The 17,382-nt window shown below is 52.2% G+C and overlaps 1 protein-coding gene across 1 annotated transcript; it reads left to right on the top strand.

Moving 5' to 3' along the window:
- The first annotated feature begins 15,111 nt into the window (after nucleotides 1–15,111).
- On the top strand, nucleotides 15,112–16,047 carry LOC136992980 (olfactory receptor 14A16-like). The gene has a single exon (XM_067302997.1). The coding sequence runs from the start codon at nucleotides 15,112–15,114 to the stop codon at nucleotides 16,045–16,047; it is 936 nt and encodes a 311-aa protein (XP_067159098.1).
- The last annotated feature ends 1,335 nt before the right edge of the window (nucleotides 16,048–17,382 follow it).

Raw genomic sequence — 17,382 nt, 5'->3', positions numbered from 1 at the left:
CTAAAGGCAGTGGTGGGATCCAGTTCTCTGGACACTGGTAGGAAACCTGAGTTGCCCTGGAGCACTTCCCTAGCAACCACTCCAAGGGGCATGGTTTTCCTAGAGGTCCCATGGTGTATCTGCTAGAGACATGTGGTTGTGCTGGACACCCCCAGGCATCCGACATGGCCCTGCAGGCCTATTTCTGTGTCACTGAATCAAGTGCCTGCACTGGATGACATCAACTCTTTGCAGTGTTGGGATCTGCATGTGTCTCAGCTTCCTAGTGAGTGGAGCTCTGGTAGTAGTGGGCATCTAGTATCATTGCAGGTGGCCAAGGCAGTTCCCCTCCTGACCCAAACTCATGCTCTGGAAGGATGTAGGTGTCACACTTGCTCCATCAGAGCAAGTAGACACTGGCACATGCCTTGGACCAGCTCTGTCTCTTCCAGAGTCATCAGGTGTTTGTGTGTGAGCAACTGATTGCGCCCTCCATCTCCAGTGATTAAAATGGGAGCATAGACCAAGATCTTTCATGCAGACATCCCTGCTGTGCTCCCTTCTGCCTGGGCAAGGGGAATCCCACCCCCTTTGTGTTTTTTTGTTGGAGTTCAAGAGAAGGATCAGAATCCTATGCCAGCCCAGGGCCTTCAAAAGCACCCTGAGAAGCCCAAACTGACTCATCTGAACCAATTCCTGAACAATGGGAAAACAAATTCTATTCCTGTCCCTGTCTAAGTGTCCTGCCTAGCTAAGAGATGGGACTAGGGGCTTCCTGAGTGGGACATTTCCACTTTTTGTAGATAACCTTTCTCTCATAAGATAAATTGCAATGCTGGAATCAGTCTCTCTCCACTTTTTAGCAAAGGAAAATAACCGACTATTTTAGTTTATTGGAGTGAACATTTCCCAGGAGGAGGGAGCACAAGGGACAGAGAAATTCATGAGCTCAGCTGGGCCTCTGCTCCTGAGCAGGGCCAGGCCCCTGGGATGGAGGGAGCTCATGGCAACTGGGCACCACTGCCCAAAGCCAGCTGTTTGCAGGAGCAGCTCCTCTGCAAAGAGCAGCAGGGCTCCGGGCACTGCCTGCTGCTGCTGACATGAGAGGAGAGAGGGCAGAGAGAAGTGCAAGGCAGTGTGGAGTGGGAGGACAGAGGAGAGCTGCTTGTGGGAGAAATCTTCACAGCCCCTGACACTGTAAGTCTCTGGCTGCAGGGCAATGCTACTGAGGTTCCTAGAGGGCTCTTCTAAAAACAACCCATCCCATCCCATCTCACACCTGTTTTTTAAGGATGTCTCTCTCTCTCTTTTTTTTTTTTTTCCTTTGCAGAAGAGGGAGAGATGCTTCAGAGCAGGGATTCCCTGCCAGACTGTCATAGGGCATGCTGCTACCTTCTCCCAGGGATCCTGCAAGGGTGTGAAGCCAGGGTGTGCACAGAGGTCTGCCCAGTGCCATAATTCAGAGCAGTGTTCCTGTGCCCCAGGGTGCTGTGCGCTCAGAACAGAGACTCTGCTGCCTGAGATGCACAGCACTCAGCCTGCCCGAGGAGCTCCCCTGACACTGCAGGATGAAACTCTGTGTGGTAGCAGAGACCCCTGGCAGGGCAGGTTCATTCTCCTCCTGAGAGAGTGCTGCGTGGGTCAGGACTGCTCACAGGTCTAACTCATGCACAGGAGATGTCCGAGGAACCTTTTTCAAGAGGAATATCAAGAGAAGGGCTGCTTGCAAGAGAAGGAGCTTTCCTTCTGGTATCAGCGCTTTCAGTTCCATAATTTTGTCAGGGAGAAAAAAGGAACAAGATTTCTGGTTTGGCAAGGAAGTGGGATTCCTAAACCTTCACCCTCAGACATTAATAGGTCAGTGAGAAACCTCAGGAAGCTGCTTCATCCCCACCTTAGCCTACAGACAGCATCAACATCACCTTTGTGGCCTCATAGGAGTTTATGTGACCTGCTCCTTAGGACATGCATGCACAGAGATGCCCCTAGACAGTACCCTGATGCAGGAGGTTTCTGCAGGGCAGAACTGAGCACACAGCGGGTGGGATGTTGTCTGTAAGCACTGACCAGGAGAAGATGTTGTGACAGAGAAAGAGCTGGCAGCAGGGACAGCTCCAGGCAGCAGAGATGGGCAGGGAATGAGAGGGAAGTGCAGGGCATGAGCCACCTCCTCTGCAGCCAGACCTGTGGCAGAGGAGAGGGGCATCTCTCCTGCTCTGGGCCCATTTTGGGCTGCCTGACAAAGGGGCTGAGAGTGACTGTCCTGCAATGTCACCATCTGTGAGGTGACATGCCCAGCTGGGTAAGGGGAAGGTTTTCCAGAATGCCTCTCTGTCTCTCTCCTTGCCTCCCTTGGCAGCATGATCATGGTGTTGGTCCTTGTTTCCCCTCCTGTCCATGATGCTCCTCTTCTTGTTCTTGGGCTTTCTGGGGTTGGGTATTTTCAGCTGCAGTTCAGACATTGATGCTGCAACCTGTAGAACAGAGGGGTCTGCATGGGAATGAGGTTGCCCCAGCCCCCTTCTAACCTGTGGAGCTCCAGGAAATGCCGTCCGTGGGGCTGGGAAATGAGCTGATCCTCCCTTAAAGACAGCCCATCTTCAGTCCTAACGGTCCTTTGACCCTTTCCCTGTGGTGTCCTGCCAGGCTGCATGCTGCCCTCTAAAAAGGCACTGCTGTCTCATAGCATTGCTGTGATATCTGAGAGCCCCATGAGGAAGGTGCAGAGATGCTGCGAGTATGGAGATGGTGGTGGGAGGCTGTATGTGGGCATCTGAAAAGAGCCCTGTGTGTCCTTGGCTAGAAGGAGAGTGTGGAGAGCTCCCTCAGGTGCCTGGAGAAAGGGTGAGAAGTTTGGAGATGTGCACTTTGAAACTGGACTCGTGTGCTCTCAGCAGGGGCTGCTTTCTTTCTAGGGCAACATATGAGTGTGATCATGCTCCAGCTCAAAGAGAGAACTGCAGCATTTGGGGGGTTTTTGGCTTGAAAAGTCTTTGCTAACTTCTCAACGTCTTTTCTTCTTCGGACAGTCCCCCATGATTGGAGATAGCAAAATGTCCAACAGCAGCTCCCTCAACGACTTCCTCCTCCTGGCATTTGCGGACACACAGGAGCTGCAGCTCTTGCACTTCTCGCTCTTCCTGGGCATCTACCTGGCTGCCCTCCTGGGCAACGGCCTCATCATCACAGCCGTAGCCTGTGACCACCGCCTCCACACCCCCATGTACTTCTTCCTCCTCAACCTCTCCCTCCTCGACCTTGGGTCCATCTCCAACACTGTCCCCAAATCTATGGCCAATTCTCTGTGGGACACCAGGGCCATTTCCTATTCAGGATGTACTGCCCAGGTCTTCCTGGTTTTCTTCTTGTTTGGAGGAGAGTATTTACTTCTCACTGTTATGGCCTATGACCGCTACGTTGCCATCTGCCGACCCCTGCACTATGGGACCATCATGGGCAACAGAGCCTGTGTCAGAATGACAGCAGCTGCCTGGGCCGGTGGTTTTTTCAATGCTGTGCTGCACACTGCTAACACATTTTCAATACCACTCTGCCAAGGCAACACAGTGGACCAATTCTTCTGTGAAATCCCCCAGATCCTCAAGCTCTCCTGCTCAGATGCCTACCTAAGGGAAATTGGGCTTCTTGTGGTTAGTGGCTGTTTAACATTTGGGTGTTTCATTTTCATTGTGCTGTCCTATGTGCAGATCTTCACTGCTGTGCTGAGGATCCCCTCTGAGCAGGGACGACACAAAGCCTTTTCCACGTGCCTCCCTCACCTGGCTGTTGTCTCCCTGTTTGTCAGCACTATCATCTTTGCTCACCTGAAGCCCCCCTCCCTCTCCTCACCAGCTCTGGATCTGGTGGTGACTGTTCTGTACGCTGTGGTGCCTCCAACAGTGAACCCTCTCATCTACAGCATGAGGAACAAGGAGCTGAAAGATGCCCTGAGGAAAGTGATTTCTTGGACATTTTTCAGCAGTGGTAACATTGCCATTGCTCTCCACAAATGACTCCCCCTGTGTCCCGTACCAGGACCAAGCTTTTTTTGTTCACTTTATTTGTACTATGACTATTATTACTGTTGTTATTAATATTTGTCACCATGTTGCTACAGAAATGCTTGGATTCATTCCACCTTCACTGAGACTGCTCTGTCTCACCTGGTGCCCATATAAAGCTGTGTCCAACACTGGGTCAGAGCTGACTCCCTCACAGTATCTTTGTAATGAAGTAGGTTCTTCCTGGTGCGGTGCCTGAAGGCTGCACTCTGCTGCCAAAGCTGCTGTCCCTCAGCACTGTCCCCAGCACATTTCTTAGGGACAATCTCTCCCACCCTGCGTGCTGGTCCTTACCCCAAACGTCTCCCCCAGACAAGGCTCCACGCCAAGCTGAAGGACTGGGCATCCAGGTGTGATCCCTGGGAGGATCTGCCCACTGCTGGGTTCTGCAGGGCTGGCAGGGAGCATGCAGAGGAAGTCCTGGGGCTGTCTACTGGGCCTGTAGACCATTCTCCTCCCATGGGGGACCTCAAACAGGGTCTGTCAGAACACAGATTCAGCCAAGCTCGTCGCTGCATGAACGGAGAGGAGAAACTGCCCCATGAAACTCCTCATACACGCAGTGTCTCATACCACCTATTTCCAGCACCAGCCATTCCCCATGGTCCTGGTGAGGGGTGATCTTTGAATGTGACCAGCTCTGTCTGCCTGCTGGGCTCAGCAGCTGTATGGGGGGAATGGCCAGCCCTGCCTGGGTTCTCTCTGGGCCCAGACCTCAGCAAACCCTGGAGCATGGCCTTCTGCTAAGCCTAGGGGGACAGGACCAGGGCTGGGCAGGGTCTGGGAACTGGTGGGAGGCTGCCAGGCAGGAGGCCTGAGGGGGACGGGGCACCAAGGGCTGTCATGGGGACCATGCTGGAGGGATGTTTCCCCACCCCAGAACACACCCTGTCCTGTGTGGTGCCTACAGAGTGGGGTCGTGGGGACCCGTGCAGGGCAGCAGGGCTGGGCCACTGGAGGGCTGAGGCGCAGATGGGAGCCACGAAAGTCCAGAAACTCCCAAGAGTCTTGGAGGGGACTCAATCCTGCTAGCAGGATCGGGGTTTTCTCTAGGGCTGCAGGCACCAGCACCACCTGCCAGGACTCCCAGACCCAGCACACATGGTCGTTGCCCAGCACTGCACTGTGCCCACCATCCTGTGTCACCATCCTCTCTCAGGAGCACCTCCAGTTGTATCACTCCCTGTTCAGCTGTGGAGAGGAGCTGCTGGAGGTCTTCTCTTCTCATGCCAGCTGCCCCCATGTCTGCCATGGCACTGGCCAACTGGCTCTGCACTGTGTCATGTTATGTCTCCATACGTTCTCATCTGAGACAACGTGGGGATCTGCAGCACATAGCTCTGCTTGGAGATGGCCACCACGACCTGCCTGTGTGGTCCCAGGAGATCCCAGCAAGGCTGTGCTTGGAGGTGAGGCTGTGATTGTCCTCAGTCAAAGACGGAGGGATGGTCTGTGTGGGGGCCAAGAGGAGGAAAGGACGAGAGACAACAAGGAGAAGATGCAGTAAGGGAAATTTCAAATGAGCTGAAGGAAAATTAAAGAAACATCCGTGGTACTTGAGCAGCACTGGGGCAGGTGCCAGAAGATTTTTAAAAACTCTCCTGGAGAAAGCACCTACCAACCTGATCTAACTACAAATTTAGCCCAGCTCAGAGCAGATCGTGGTCCTGGAGATCTCTGGTGGTCCCTCCCAACACAAATCCTCTAGGAGGAAGGGGCTGGAAGGCAGAGTGAGGGGCAGGGGACGCTGTTGTGGGGTTGAGGCCTTGCTGGCATTTGTACTGCCTGGTCAAGCCTGTCCTCAGAGGGACACAGTGAGCAAGTTCATCCTCAGAAGGAGTCTCTGCTTCATGGGCAACAGGAGTCAAAGCAGTGCCGGGAGACTACAGAGAAGTTCTCAGGAACACACCAGGCATTCAGCCACTTTGACTGCTGAGGTGTCCCCAGACTGGTGCTTTGCATCCTGGGTCTGAAGGGCTGAGAAATCTTTGGAGCCAGAGCAGATCGGAGTCCCATCACCTGGACTCACAGGTTAGAGGGCATCAGCAGGGCTGTACTGGGTGCAGGGAGGGAATCACTGCCCAGGTTGCGAGCAGATCCCCCTCTGCCCTCCCCTCTCTCTTCACACCCTGGAACACAGATTGTATTTCCCGTGTTGGCCCTCACTGCCGGGCTGTATTCCCAGCTGGAGGGGATGCAGGCTCCACACTGGGGAAATGCAGGAGAGCCCAGTCTCATCTAGAGGAGCAGGGTCCCACCACACCTGCTGGGTGGCCAGGGCTGCAGGCTGCACACCCCACTCTGTTCCCTGCACACCTCCTGCCTGGGGCTGCAGGGTGCCCAGCAACAAGGCAGGCATGCCTGGGGGTGTGGTGCCATTGGGGTGGTGGCCTTTGGACCAGCCACTGTCTGTAAGGGGATCAGGAGATTCTCCGCCTCCATGTTAGCGGCAAAGTTTGTGTCGCAGGTTCTTCCCTCTGGAGAGCTGAGGATTTTATTCTTGGGAGAAGGGGAAAAAGGAAACCCTTTTGTCCATGGGATCACCCTGTCAACCCTCTACTGCCTTCTCCTGCTGTATCACCCCCAAAATCCTTTGGCAGCAGCATTTTTTTGGTTTCTGATCCTCTATCTGACCCTGCTTTGAGCAGCACCTTGCACTGCAGGCCTCCTGTGGTCCCTAAAACCTGAATTATCCTGAACGCCTTTGATCCCAGGCCCCATTTCAAGGACAGAGCAAATGTCTGGGACAGGAGTCCTTTGTGCTTTATGTGACCATCTAAAAGAAGGCAGGTGAACAGCTTCTCCTCCCCGTTGACTGTAAGGGCAGCCTGGCAGGCACTACCTCAGGCATATCTACATCACAGCGGAAATTCTTTGCATCCACCTTTAACCACCTGAAAGGCAATTGCCTGGATCCCCTCAGGGGTGAGGGGAGAAATGCAGGCTTTTATGCGGTGTGATTTCTGTACCTCTGTAGTTTGTGCCTCTAAGTAGATGGTGCCATCCTCCCCTTGGTTTCTTGCCTGAAGCTCAGGCTGGATGGGGATGTGAATGTGGAGGTTGGCTGTCACTGCAGTGACCGTGAGATGGTGGAGAGGTAAGAGGAATAACTGCATCACCACCCTGGACTGCAGCAGAGAGGATTTCATCTTGTTTGGGATGGAGTTAGGCAAGCCAAAGCTCAGCTGGAGCTCGAGCTGGAGCCAGATCTGGATCTAGGAAGGGATGGGGAGTGTAACCTGAAGGGCTTCTGCAAGGATGTTGGCAGCACAAGGCATCCATCCAAGGAAAATGTGTTCTCCCTGCTCAGTGGGGCAGGGGACGTAGTGACAAAGAGAGGGGAAAGGCTGAGGAGCTCATTGCCTCTTTCACCTGGTCTTTTCCTGGTCTTGTCTACTGCCAGGCCTCCCTGGCCCCCAAGTCCTTTGGCAGCATCTGTGGTAGCAAAGCCTCACCCATGGTAGAGGACAATGCATCTGGGGAGGACTTTTGCCCAGTGGGCACACAGAAGTGCATGGGACCAGATGGGAAGCACCCCAGGGTGCAGGGAGAGGTTGCTGGAGTCACTGCAACGCTGCTCCCAATTGTCTGTGAAATGCCAGGGTAATCAGGGCAGTTCCTGATGACTGGGAAAAGGCAGAAATTGTACCCATTTTCCAGAAGGGCAAGAGGGAGGATCTGGGGAATAACAGGCTGGTCCTCTTCGTCTCAGTCCCTGGGAACGTGATGGAGCAAATCCTCCTGGAAACCATCTCCAAGCATAGGAAGGAGAAGGCCTGGAAGAGGCAGCATGCGTTCACCAAGGGGAAATGGAAAGCATGCCTGACCAACCCAATTGCCTTCTACCATCAGATGAATGCCTGTGTGCACAATGAAAAGGGAGTGTGGCGAGATGTTTTAGGGACTCTTTTAAAACATCATGGTAACACAGGTATGTTGAGATTTGTGTAAATTTGGCCATCCAGAAGTAGAGCATTTCCTTGAAGCTGGTCACCCTGCTTTCCTCACCAGTTGAGAGAGCCTGACACCTCAGAGTGCGATGTGCTCTGCGCAAAGAGTGAAGAGTGGCATGGACAGCTGTGGGCAGGGTGTGGTTTTCTGAGCCCTGGGCTCTGTGTGAGACACAAAAATATTTTGTTTAATGGTGTAAGGCTGATTATAACAGAAATGTTATAGAAAATGAATTAAAAATGAAACACGAAAGAAATTAAGAAATAGATTGAAAGCAAAGAATTTTTTTTATCCTTTCCAGCTTTTAATTTTTTTGTGTTCCTATTATCTTTCTTGAGTCATTTATTTATTTTTTCTTAATATAGTGGTCTTTCAGGGGAATGCTGTGTTTTTTCTTTTTTTTAAAAAAAAGGAAAGAGATTTTCAGAGCTGGGGTGGGATGCAGTCACAGGGTCATGGACAGCTGGTGCCTTTGCAGGTGCCCTGGTCCCCACTGCCCAGCCTCCCTCTGCAGCTGCAAGGGGCTCCAGTCTCCCACAGGTCCCCTGTGAGAGCTGCCAGGCCCAGGCAGGTCCCTCAGAGACGCCGCGGCCTCTCCAAGTGCCCCTGGGTGCTTGTGGTTGGACACCTGAGCTCTGCTTGGAAAGGTGAAGAACTGTTTTCATCATGTCAAAAATAGGAGCACACTTTCATCAGCACAAAAGATTGGTTAATTTTTAATGTCAATGTTTTCCTATGATGAAAGAGTGGAAATCTTCAGGAAGGGTGTTAGTCTCGGGAGAAGAAATATCGATCTGCTCATTAACTTGCATTACCACTGCTCTGTCTCTTATGCTGTGGGTTTAATCTCAGTAACCTTTTGCATATTTCCATATATCCTGCTTAATTGATCATTTCTAAAGTCATCTTTGCATCAGAGTTTCTGGGCATGTGCACAGTGGAGGATTGTATTTTATTTCTTATGACACTGGATCAAGATTATTTTTGTTTGTCTGCAATTAAGACAAATCCTTCTGCACCTGTTTGCAGCTAGTTCTCGAAGGAAAGCAGGTGGGAATTGGTGCACACGAGCTGTAACATTCAGCTACAGCCTTGAGTGGCAAAAGGTTCGATTTTCACAAGAGTGATCTGAAGTCCCCAGTGGTTGATGAGAGAACTGGTAGGGCTGGGAAGGTGGGAGGAATATTTTCCATGGATGTCTGACATCAAGGATGCTACTTTTTCTACATGTCCCGACATCATTAGGAGACACTCTGGATCCATATCAGTTGGAGAATGTGGATATCACCCTAATTTGAAAGCTGAAAACTAAGGAAAACTTCAAAAGCAGAAATCCTTTTTTTTTTTCTTTTTTGTGCTCATTGAAATCTTCCTCTTTTAAATACACTCCTGAAACCTCCCAATTAGCCACACAAGAATTGAAGAAAATTATGGAAAGAGGCCTGGCTCCTTAGGGTTTTTTGCATATTAATGACCCCTCAAATATATTTGGTGCTGAGCCCATGAACCTCAGGTGCTGAGACTGAACAAACCTCTCAAGAAAGTCAGAAGAAAATCCCCAAGTTTCTTGGAGCGTTAATGGGTCCCACTGAGGGCCATTACCAAGAAAGGCTCCCCAGGGATTGATTAGAGCCTAAAGTTGGAAGCCCTGATTGCAGGTAGGCAAAGGCAATGTGAGGGTGGCTGTGATGCCAAGTCAACCTTGATGTGTGTTATCAAGCAGAATGACCAGGCCCTGACAGCCAGCTCCTGGGTAGGGTGATGCTTTCCATCACGCATTGCTCAGGCCTCTTCCTGGGGCCAGTGTGAGGTGAGGGTGCAAAATGCCGAGTGCAGGACAACATTACAACACCTCCTGGGATCCCCGGGGGTGAGGAGGCAACAAGGCCCAGTGGTGTAAGGAAGCATCATCTTCTTGCAGGCCCCGGTGGCAGACACACCAGCCATAGCAAAAGGAAAAAAAATCCTCAGTTCTTTTGGAGGCTTTTAGCCTTGACAGTGCCCTCCGTCGTCTCCACACAGGCTATCCTTAGCTGTCACAAACCTGCACCTGTATCACTGCAGCCTGTACACACCCAACCTCCTTCCCCACCGTGCTCTCACTGCAGGATCTCCCCACCTTTACTGAAATCCCTCAGTCCTTGTTGGTGACTCCTTGAAAAACAAAGCCGGGGCTGATCACAGACTCCCTCTGGGTGTCCAGCTGCACCACAGCACTACCCTACGAGTGACATCCTTTTAACATGAAGTTCAGTCTGAATGATTCAAAATGCAGTTTGTGGCTCTTTCTCCTTTGCATGCTGTTTCCCACTTCCAAGAAAAGCTCCCTCATCTCTGAAACCACTCTTCAAGCAGTCAGAGGTGACTACCATATTGGCCTTAGCCTTCACTTCAGCAGGCTAAAGAAGCCCAGGTCCCTCAACCTCTCCGTATGGGCCATGTGCTTCAGGTCCCCAACCCCATCTGGGCAGACCTCCCCTGGACCCTCTCCAGTTGCTCCCCATTCCTCCAGCAGTGGGTACCCCACACTGGGACACATTGTTCCAGACATGGCCACACCAGTGCTGAGTGGAGGGAGTTAAGAACTGCCCTTGCCTGGGTGGCCAGGCTCTTCCTAATGCAGTCCTGTATGCAGCTGGCCTCATTTGTGGTGACCATGCACCACACGCTCATATGGCCTCCCCCATGATGTCCAGGACCTTCACCTTGGGGTCCCTCCTCTGCCGGTCAAGTCTCTGCCTGTCCTGATGCATGGGTTGTCCTGCCCTGCTGATGAGCCTTTCAAACAGGACAGGATGTGGGGTATATCCCTGCATACCCCACCTTTACCTGGCTTCCTGGTAAAGCATGACCCATTCATGAAAGCCCTCTGACCTTGATCATCCAAACAACTTTTTGCCCATCTGGATGTCTAGTGGACATCCACTACTCTCCTCTCCTCCACAGGTACTCGTCTTTTATCACAGAAGGAAATCAGATGGTTCAGGAATAATTTACTTTGGGTAAATCCATGCTGACTGTTCCCAGGCACCTTCATGATGTGCCCAGAACTGTGATCTGAGAGGACTGGCTCATGACGCACTCCTCACCAACGTGAGGCTGAACAGCCTGCAGCTCCGCAGGTTGTCCATGTGGCTGTCTTTGAAGGTGGACACAACATATTCCTTCTGCTGCTCATTGGGACCTCCGCTGATCTCCACAACCTTTCAAAGATGACAGCAAGCAGCCTTGATGTCACAGCAGCTAGCTCTGATGCCAGCCATCCAATCCCATAGACTTGTAGGGGTTGAGCTCTAGAGACTTATGCACTGCAGGCTGGTTTTCTCCTTAGCAGTCCTGACTCTAGGCACAACAGCTCAGGAGAGCTTGCTGGTGAAGACTGAAGCCAGGGAGGACTTGATTTCCCCAAACTTATCTGTATTCACTTTTGCTAGAATCCCTGCCCCAGTCAGCAGTGACACCACATTTCCTTTTTTATTCTTCTACTGTTACTAAAGCAGCAGCAGCTCTTCTTCCTGTCCTTCACATCCCCTGAAAGTGTCTCTGTCCCAGGGGACCTATGGCTTCCTTAACACCATCCCTACTTTGCTGGACAATATCTCTAAATTCCTCCTTTGCAGCCTCTGCCTTCTTCCCCTTTCTGTATGCTGCCTTATTGCCCTGGAGCTCACGTGGGAGCTCCCTGTTTAGCCAAGCTGGGGTCCAGAGGTGTCTGCTAATTCTACAAACTGTTCATAAGGAGCATTCTTGTGCTTGACGGGTGCTTAATGACCTGCTGGCTTTCCTGAGCTCCTCTGCCCTTCAGAGTTGCCTCCCTTTGCCCATCCCATGGAAGAGCTCCATACATCCAAGTTACCCCTTCACACATAGGACATCCCCCTCCTCATCTTCCCTGGCTGTCTCTCCTGAAGAACTTGCACCCTGCCTTTGAAGGACTCCATCATGCGACTGATCCCACCACATCTCAGTTATTCCAACCATGGGGCAGTCCTGGGACAGGCTCCATATGTTTGCATATATTTTGGCTTCAGCACCTCAGCTGTGGTGCTGAATGAAGATTTGTCACAGGGAAAACTTTTAGCAAGGACCTCAGGAATACAAAGGCTTTGATTGCAAGTGGTGACATGCTGGCCTAGACAGCAGGTGGCAATGTAATGGTGAAAGGAGATTTCCACTAAGAGAGCAAAGCCTGCAGTGCCCAAGGCCAGTGAGAAACAGAGCTGGGCCACAAAGGAGTGGCAGGAGAGGGGTTTGCTGCCTGAACTGACTCTGCAGCACCTTGGTGCCTGTGACAGGCTTGAACCAATCTCCAGGCAGGACAAGGTGCCACTGAAGAGGTCCCTGGTTCTGTGATCCAGCCACCCTGAGGACATCATTAGCCCAGTCCCTGTTCACATCATCTGGGGGGTGGAGGGGGAGGGGGAGGGCTGAGAAGAGGTTCAGAGGGCAGGGAGCAAGAAGGGTCTGAGAGTGCAGATGCTGGAGTGGAGACCTTGGTGTGATGTGCCTCCCATTTATGCAGCATGCTTGGATGTAGATGGGATGGACTTTGCCTAAAGGCAGTGCTGGGATTCAGTTGTTTGGGTACAGGTAGATAATCCAAGATGCCCTAGGGCACTTGCCCAGCGCTACTCCAAAGGGCCATGGCTTTCCTGGAGGTCCCATGCTGGAACTACTAGAAACATGTGGTTTTGCTGGACACCCCAGGCACTTGACATGGCCCTGCAGGCCTATTTCTATGTCATTAAATCACGTGTCTGCACTGAATTACATTAGCTGTTTGTAACATTGGGATCTTCATATGTCTCAGCTTCATAGTGAGAGGAACACTAGTTGTAGAAGGCATCTAGGGTCATTTCAGATGGCCAAGGGAAATTCTCCACCTGGCCCCTAGCTGATGCTCCATAAGGACATGGGTTTCCCAGTTGCTCCATCAGAGCAAGAAGACACTGGCACATGCCTTGGACCACCTCTGTCTCTTCCAAGGTCACCAGGTTTTTGCATGTGAGCAACTGACTCCCACCCTCCATCTAAAGTGATTATAACCAGAGCTTAGGCAAGGAGCTCCCATGCAGACATCTATGTTGTGCCCACTTCAGTTTTGGCAAGGGGAATCCCACCTCCTGTGTGTCTGTGGAGTTCACGGGAGTTAGCTGAATCCCGTTGCATCCCAGGGGTTTCTAAACAGGCATGAGATGCCCAGATTGACTCATCTGCATCAAGACCTGAAGAATGGGAAAATGAACTGCCTTCCTGACCCCTTTTAGCTGTCCTGCCTAGTTGAAACATGGGAATATGGATTTCCAAAGTGGGACATTTCCAGCTCTTGTAGATAACCATCCTCTGATGAAACAAGCAACAATGCTGTGACTGGTCTCTCTGCATTATTTAGAGAGGAACCATCAGTGATTATTCTGGTTTACCTCAGTGAACATTTCTCAGGAGAAGGGAGCACAAGGGACAGAGAAATTCATGAGCTCAGCTGGGCCTCTGTACCTGAGTGAGGCCAGGCTCCTGGGATGGAGGGAGCTCCTGGCAACCGGGCAGCACTGCCCAAAGACAGCTGTGTGCAGGAGCAGCTCCTCTGCAAAGAGCAACAGGGCTCCAGGCTCTGTCTGCAATTGCTGCCAGAAGATGAGAGAAGACAGGGACAAGTGCAAGGCAGTGTGGAGTGGGAGGAGAGAGGAGAGCTCCTTGTGGGAGAAATTTTCACATCCCCTGACACGGTAAGTCTCTGGCTGTGGAGCAATGCTATAGAGGTTCCTGGAGGGCTCTTCTAAACCCAACCCATCCCATCAAATCCCACATCTGTTTTTTAAGGATGTCTCTCCTGGTTTTTCTTTTGCAGAGGAGGCAGAGACGCTTCAGAACAGGGATTTGCCTCCACATTATTAAAGGGACAGGGTATCCTGCTCCTTTTTCTTGGGGACAGCTGCAGGGGTGTGTAGCCGGTGTGTGCACACAGGTCTGTCCAGGGCTGTAATTCACAGCAGTGTCCTTGTGCTCCAGGGTGCTGTGTGCCTGGGGCAGTGACTCTGCCGCCTGCGAGGGTCAGCAGTCAGGCTGCCTGGGGAGCTCCCCGCAGCACTGCGGGGAGAAGCTCTGGGTGGGAGGAGAGACACCCTGGCAGGGCAGGTTCATTCTCTCCTGCTGTGAGGGTGCTGAACGGGTCATGGCTGCCCACAGCTCCAGCTCACTCCCAGGACATTTCTGGAGGAGACTTTCCAAAAGGAAGGTCAAGGCAGCAGATACATGAAAGGGAAGGAGCTGTCATGAGTCTGTGCTTTCACTTTGATTCTCTCTGGCTAGGGCGAAATGGGATTGGATCTGTCAGGTTTAGACAGGGGACTGAGACAGTGACACTGAGAGAGGAGCAGCTCTGGGAGGGACTCAGCAAATGCCTTCATGCACCCCTCAGCCTAAGGACAGAACCAGCATCACCTTTCCAGCCTCACCAAGGTTTCTCTCCCCTGCTCCATAGCACCTAAAAACATGGAGCAGCCCCTGGGCAGCGTTCTGCCCCCAGGAGGTTTCTGCAGGGCAGAGCTGAGCTCACAGCAGGTGGGATGGGGTGTGTGAGCACTGAGAGGGGAGAGACATGGGGACAGAGAAACAGTTCCCCACAGGGACGGCTCCAGGCAGCAGAGTCATGCTCACAGTGTTAGAGGAAACGGTCAACTCCAAGGCCTCCTCTCCTCTCCAAGCCAGCACAGCCCTCTGCTCTCAAGGCTGGGGGGTCCAGGGCAGGAGTCGTTTCCTCGCCTGAAAATCCCTTCAACATTATGAGTGGGTTAAATCTGACTGGAACTGTCAGTAATTTAAAATTTTAGTCCCCCCTGTTCCCATCTACGTAGTGCTGTAGGTCAGGGCTGACTCCTCTGGAGCCCATGGGCAGAGGCCCCTGCTCCGCATGGCAAAATCAGCCAGCACAAATCAGGGCTCAAGCCACAGAGATCAATGACGGTGCTACTGAGATGCGGAGAGGTAATGTGTGTGTGCTTGGTGTGTGTGTGTGGGGGGGGGGGAGGGTGTTATGAGAAAGTTTTGCTCAGAGAAGCCTGTTCTAACTTGTCAATGTCTCTTCTTCCTCACACAGTCCCCCTGTGTCGCAAAGGAGCAAATGTCCAACAGCAGCTCCCTCAATGAGTTCCTCCTCCTGGCATTTGCGGACACACAGGAGCTGCAGCTCTTGCAGTTCGCACTCTTCCTGGGCATCTACCTGTCTGCCCTCCTGGGCAACGGCCTCATCATCACAGCTGTAGCCTGTGACCACCACCTCCACACCCCCATGTACTTCTTCCTCCTCAACCTCTCCTTCCTCGACCTTGGCTCTATCTCTGTCACTGTCCCTAAATCCATGGCCAATTCTCTGAGGGATACCAGGGCCATTTCCTACTTGGGATGTGCTGCCCAGGTCTTTTTCTTCTTTTTCTTATTTTCAGCAGAGTATTTTCTTCTCACAGTCATGGCCTATGACCGCTACATTGCCATTTGTAAACCCCTGCACTATGGGACCCTCATGGGCACGGGAGCTTGTGTCAGAATGGCAGTAGCTGCCTGGGGCAGTGGTTTTCTCTACGCTGTCCTGCACACTGCTAACACATTTTCAATACCATTCTGCCAAGGAAACACAGTGGACCAGTTTTTCTGTGAAGTTCCCCAGATCCTCAAGCTCTCCTGCTTGGAATCCTACCTCAGGGAAGTTGGGCTTCTGGTGGTTAGTCTTTGTTTAGCCTTTGGGTGTTTCATTTTCATTGTGCTGTCCTACGTGCAGATCTTCACTGCTGTGCTGAGGATCCCCTCTGAGCAGGGACGACACAAAGCCTTTTCCATGTGCCTCCCTCACCTGGCTGTGGTCTCCCTGTTTATCAGTACCGGCTTGTTTGCCTACCTGAAGCCCCCTTCCATCTCCTCCCCAGCTCTGGATCTGGTGCTGGCTGTTTTGTACTCAGTGGTGCCTCCAGCAGTGAACCCCCTCATCTACAGCATGAGGAACAAGGAGCTCAAGGATGCCCTGAGGAAAGTGATCCAATGGGTACAATGTCAGCACCAATAACTGTCCATTGTGCATCCATTTCTCAGGGTACCTGGAATCAAGGCTGTGTGTTGTGCGTTTATTTCTTTCTTACTTTTCTTTTTTGCATCCATGTCAAAAAAACAAACAACAACAAAAAATCCAGTTCGTGTCACGTCTCGTCAGGAATCTCTCATTTGAATCTGACCCAGAGGCCGTGTTGAAGCAGGAAGCCAGGCTTCCCCTTTCATCAGCAGAGATGGGGAACCTCAGAGCCCCACTAGTCTGAGCTCCCATGGATGTCCTGAGTGCAATGCAAAGAGTTTCCCTTTGCAGGGTCCCTTTCGGCATTGTCTCTTTCAACACCAAGGGAGCTCAGGGGCGCAGAGTCAGGCTCACATGAGCACAGGCAGGGTGAGACCATGGGTCCCGTGTCCATTAGGAGATCTCAGCTCCCCTGGCCACATTCAGGGTGTGATCCCACACCCCTCTTCTGTGAGGGTGGCAGCCAGCTGTCACCATGGGCTGGTCACTTGCCTCTACAGAGCTCCAACACCCAAAGCGAAGTGGGAGTGGAGGGGAGGAGATGCTGGACAAAGCCTGTGGGGACAGACCCTCTGCTCCTCAGGACCATTACCCCACTGCCACAGCAGGCATTTCCTTGCTGCAGCCTTTGTGTGGGGCCTGCAGCTTTCTTGGAGACACGTCCAGCAACAGCAGCAGGACTTTCTCTTTTCAGGGCTTTTCTCCTCATTTCCACACTGTCCTGCCTTGCTCCGATGTGTGTGTATGGTCTCAGTGCTCTTGTAACATGCTGGTGGTAGGTTTGTGCTTCCCTGTGCATTCCTGTGAGCTCAGGCAGGACCAGGCATTGGGTGCATTTAGGGCAGACCTGGTCTGCACAATAATATTGTGATAGTAAAAGGGGATCCCCTCCATTATGTGCCTGAAGTCTGGCCTTTCTTCAGAAGGTGGAGTCAAAAATACACCCAAAGAAAAAGCACCTCAAAAGAGCCTGCTGCTCTGCTTGTGGACTCCATGGGATGTGGGGGACAAGCTCAGAGTCTCCATGTGATCTGTTAGGGACTGAGGGCTGGATCCAGGGTTCATCTCTCAGTGACCAGTGCTAGTGGAGCTGGTGAATGGTCTCTGAATTTTCTGCCCGAGGCGGTCCCACAGGTGCAGATGAGAGATGCCCATCCTTCTGGAGGGGAATCTGGAGCTGCCAGGAGAGCTCAGGGGATCTCCAGGGACAACATGTGCCTGGGGTGGGCAGTGAGTGGAGCCTCCCTAAATGAGTGACAGTCCACGGTGGTGGAGTGACCAGAAGGTAGGGCACTAAATCCAGGTAGGCATGGGGAAATGAGGGCTCTGCAG

The sequence above is a fragment of the Apteryx mantelli genome, chromosome 11, assembly GCF_036417845.1.
Source record: "Apteryx mantelli isolate bAptMan1 chromosome 11, bAptMan1.hap1, whole genome shotgun sequence".
Lineage (NCBI taxonomy): Eukaryota > Metazoa > Chordata > Aves > Apterygiformes > Apterygidae > Apteryx > Apteryx mantelli.
Note: the sequence above shows the minus strand (reverse complement) of the source record. Positions and strands in the feature narration are given on the sequence as shown.

What these genes read in the sequence shown, in the direction of transcription:
- LOC136992980 (XM_067302997.1), top strand. Translation starts at nt 15,112, where the DNA reads ATGTCCAACAGCAGCTCCCTCAATGAGTTCCTCCTCCTGGCATTTGCG.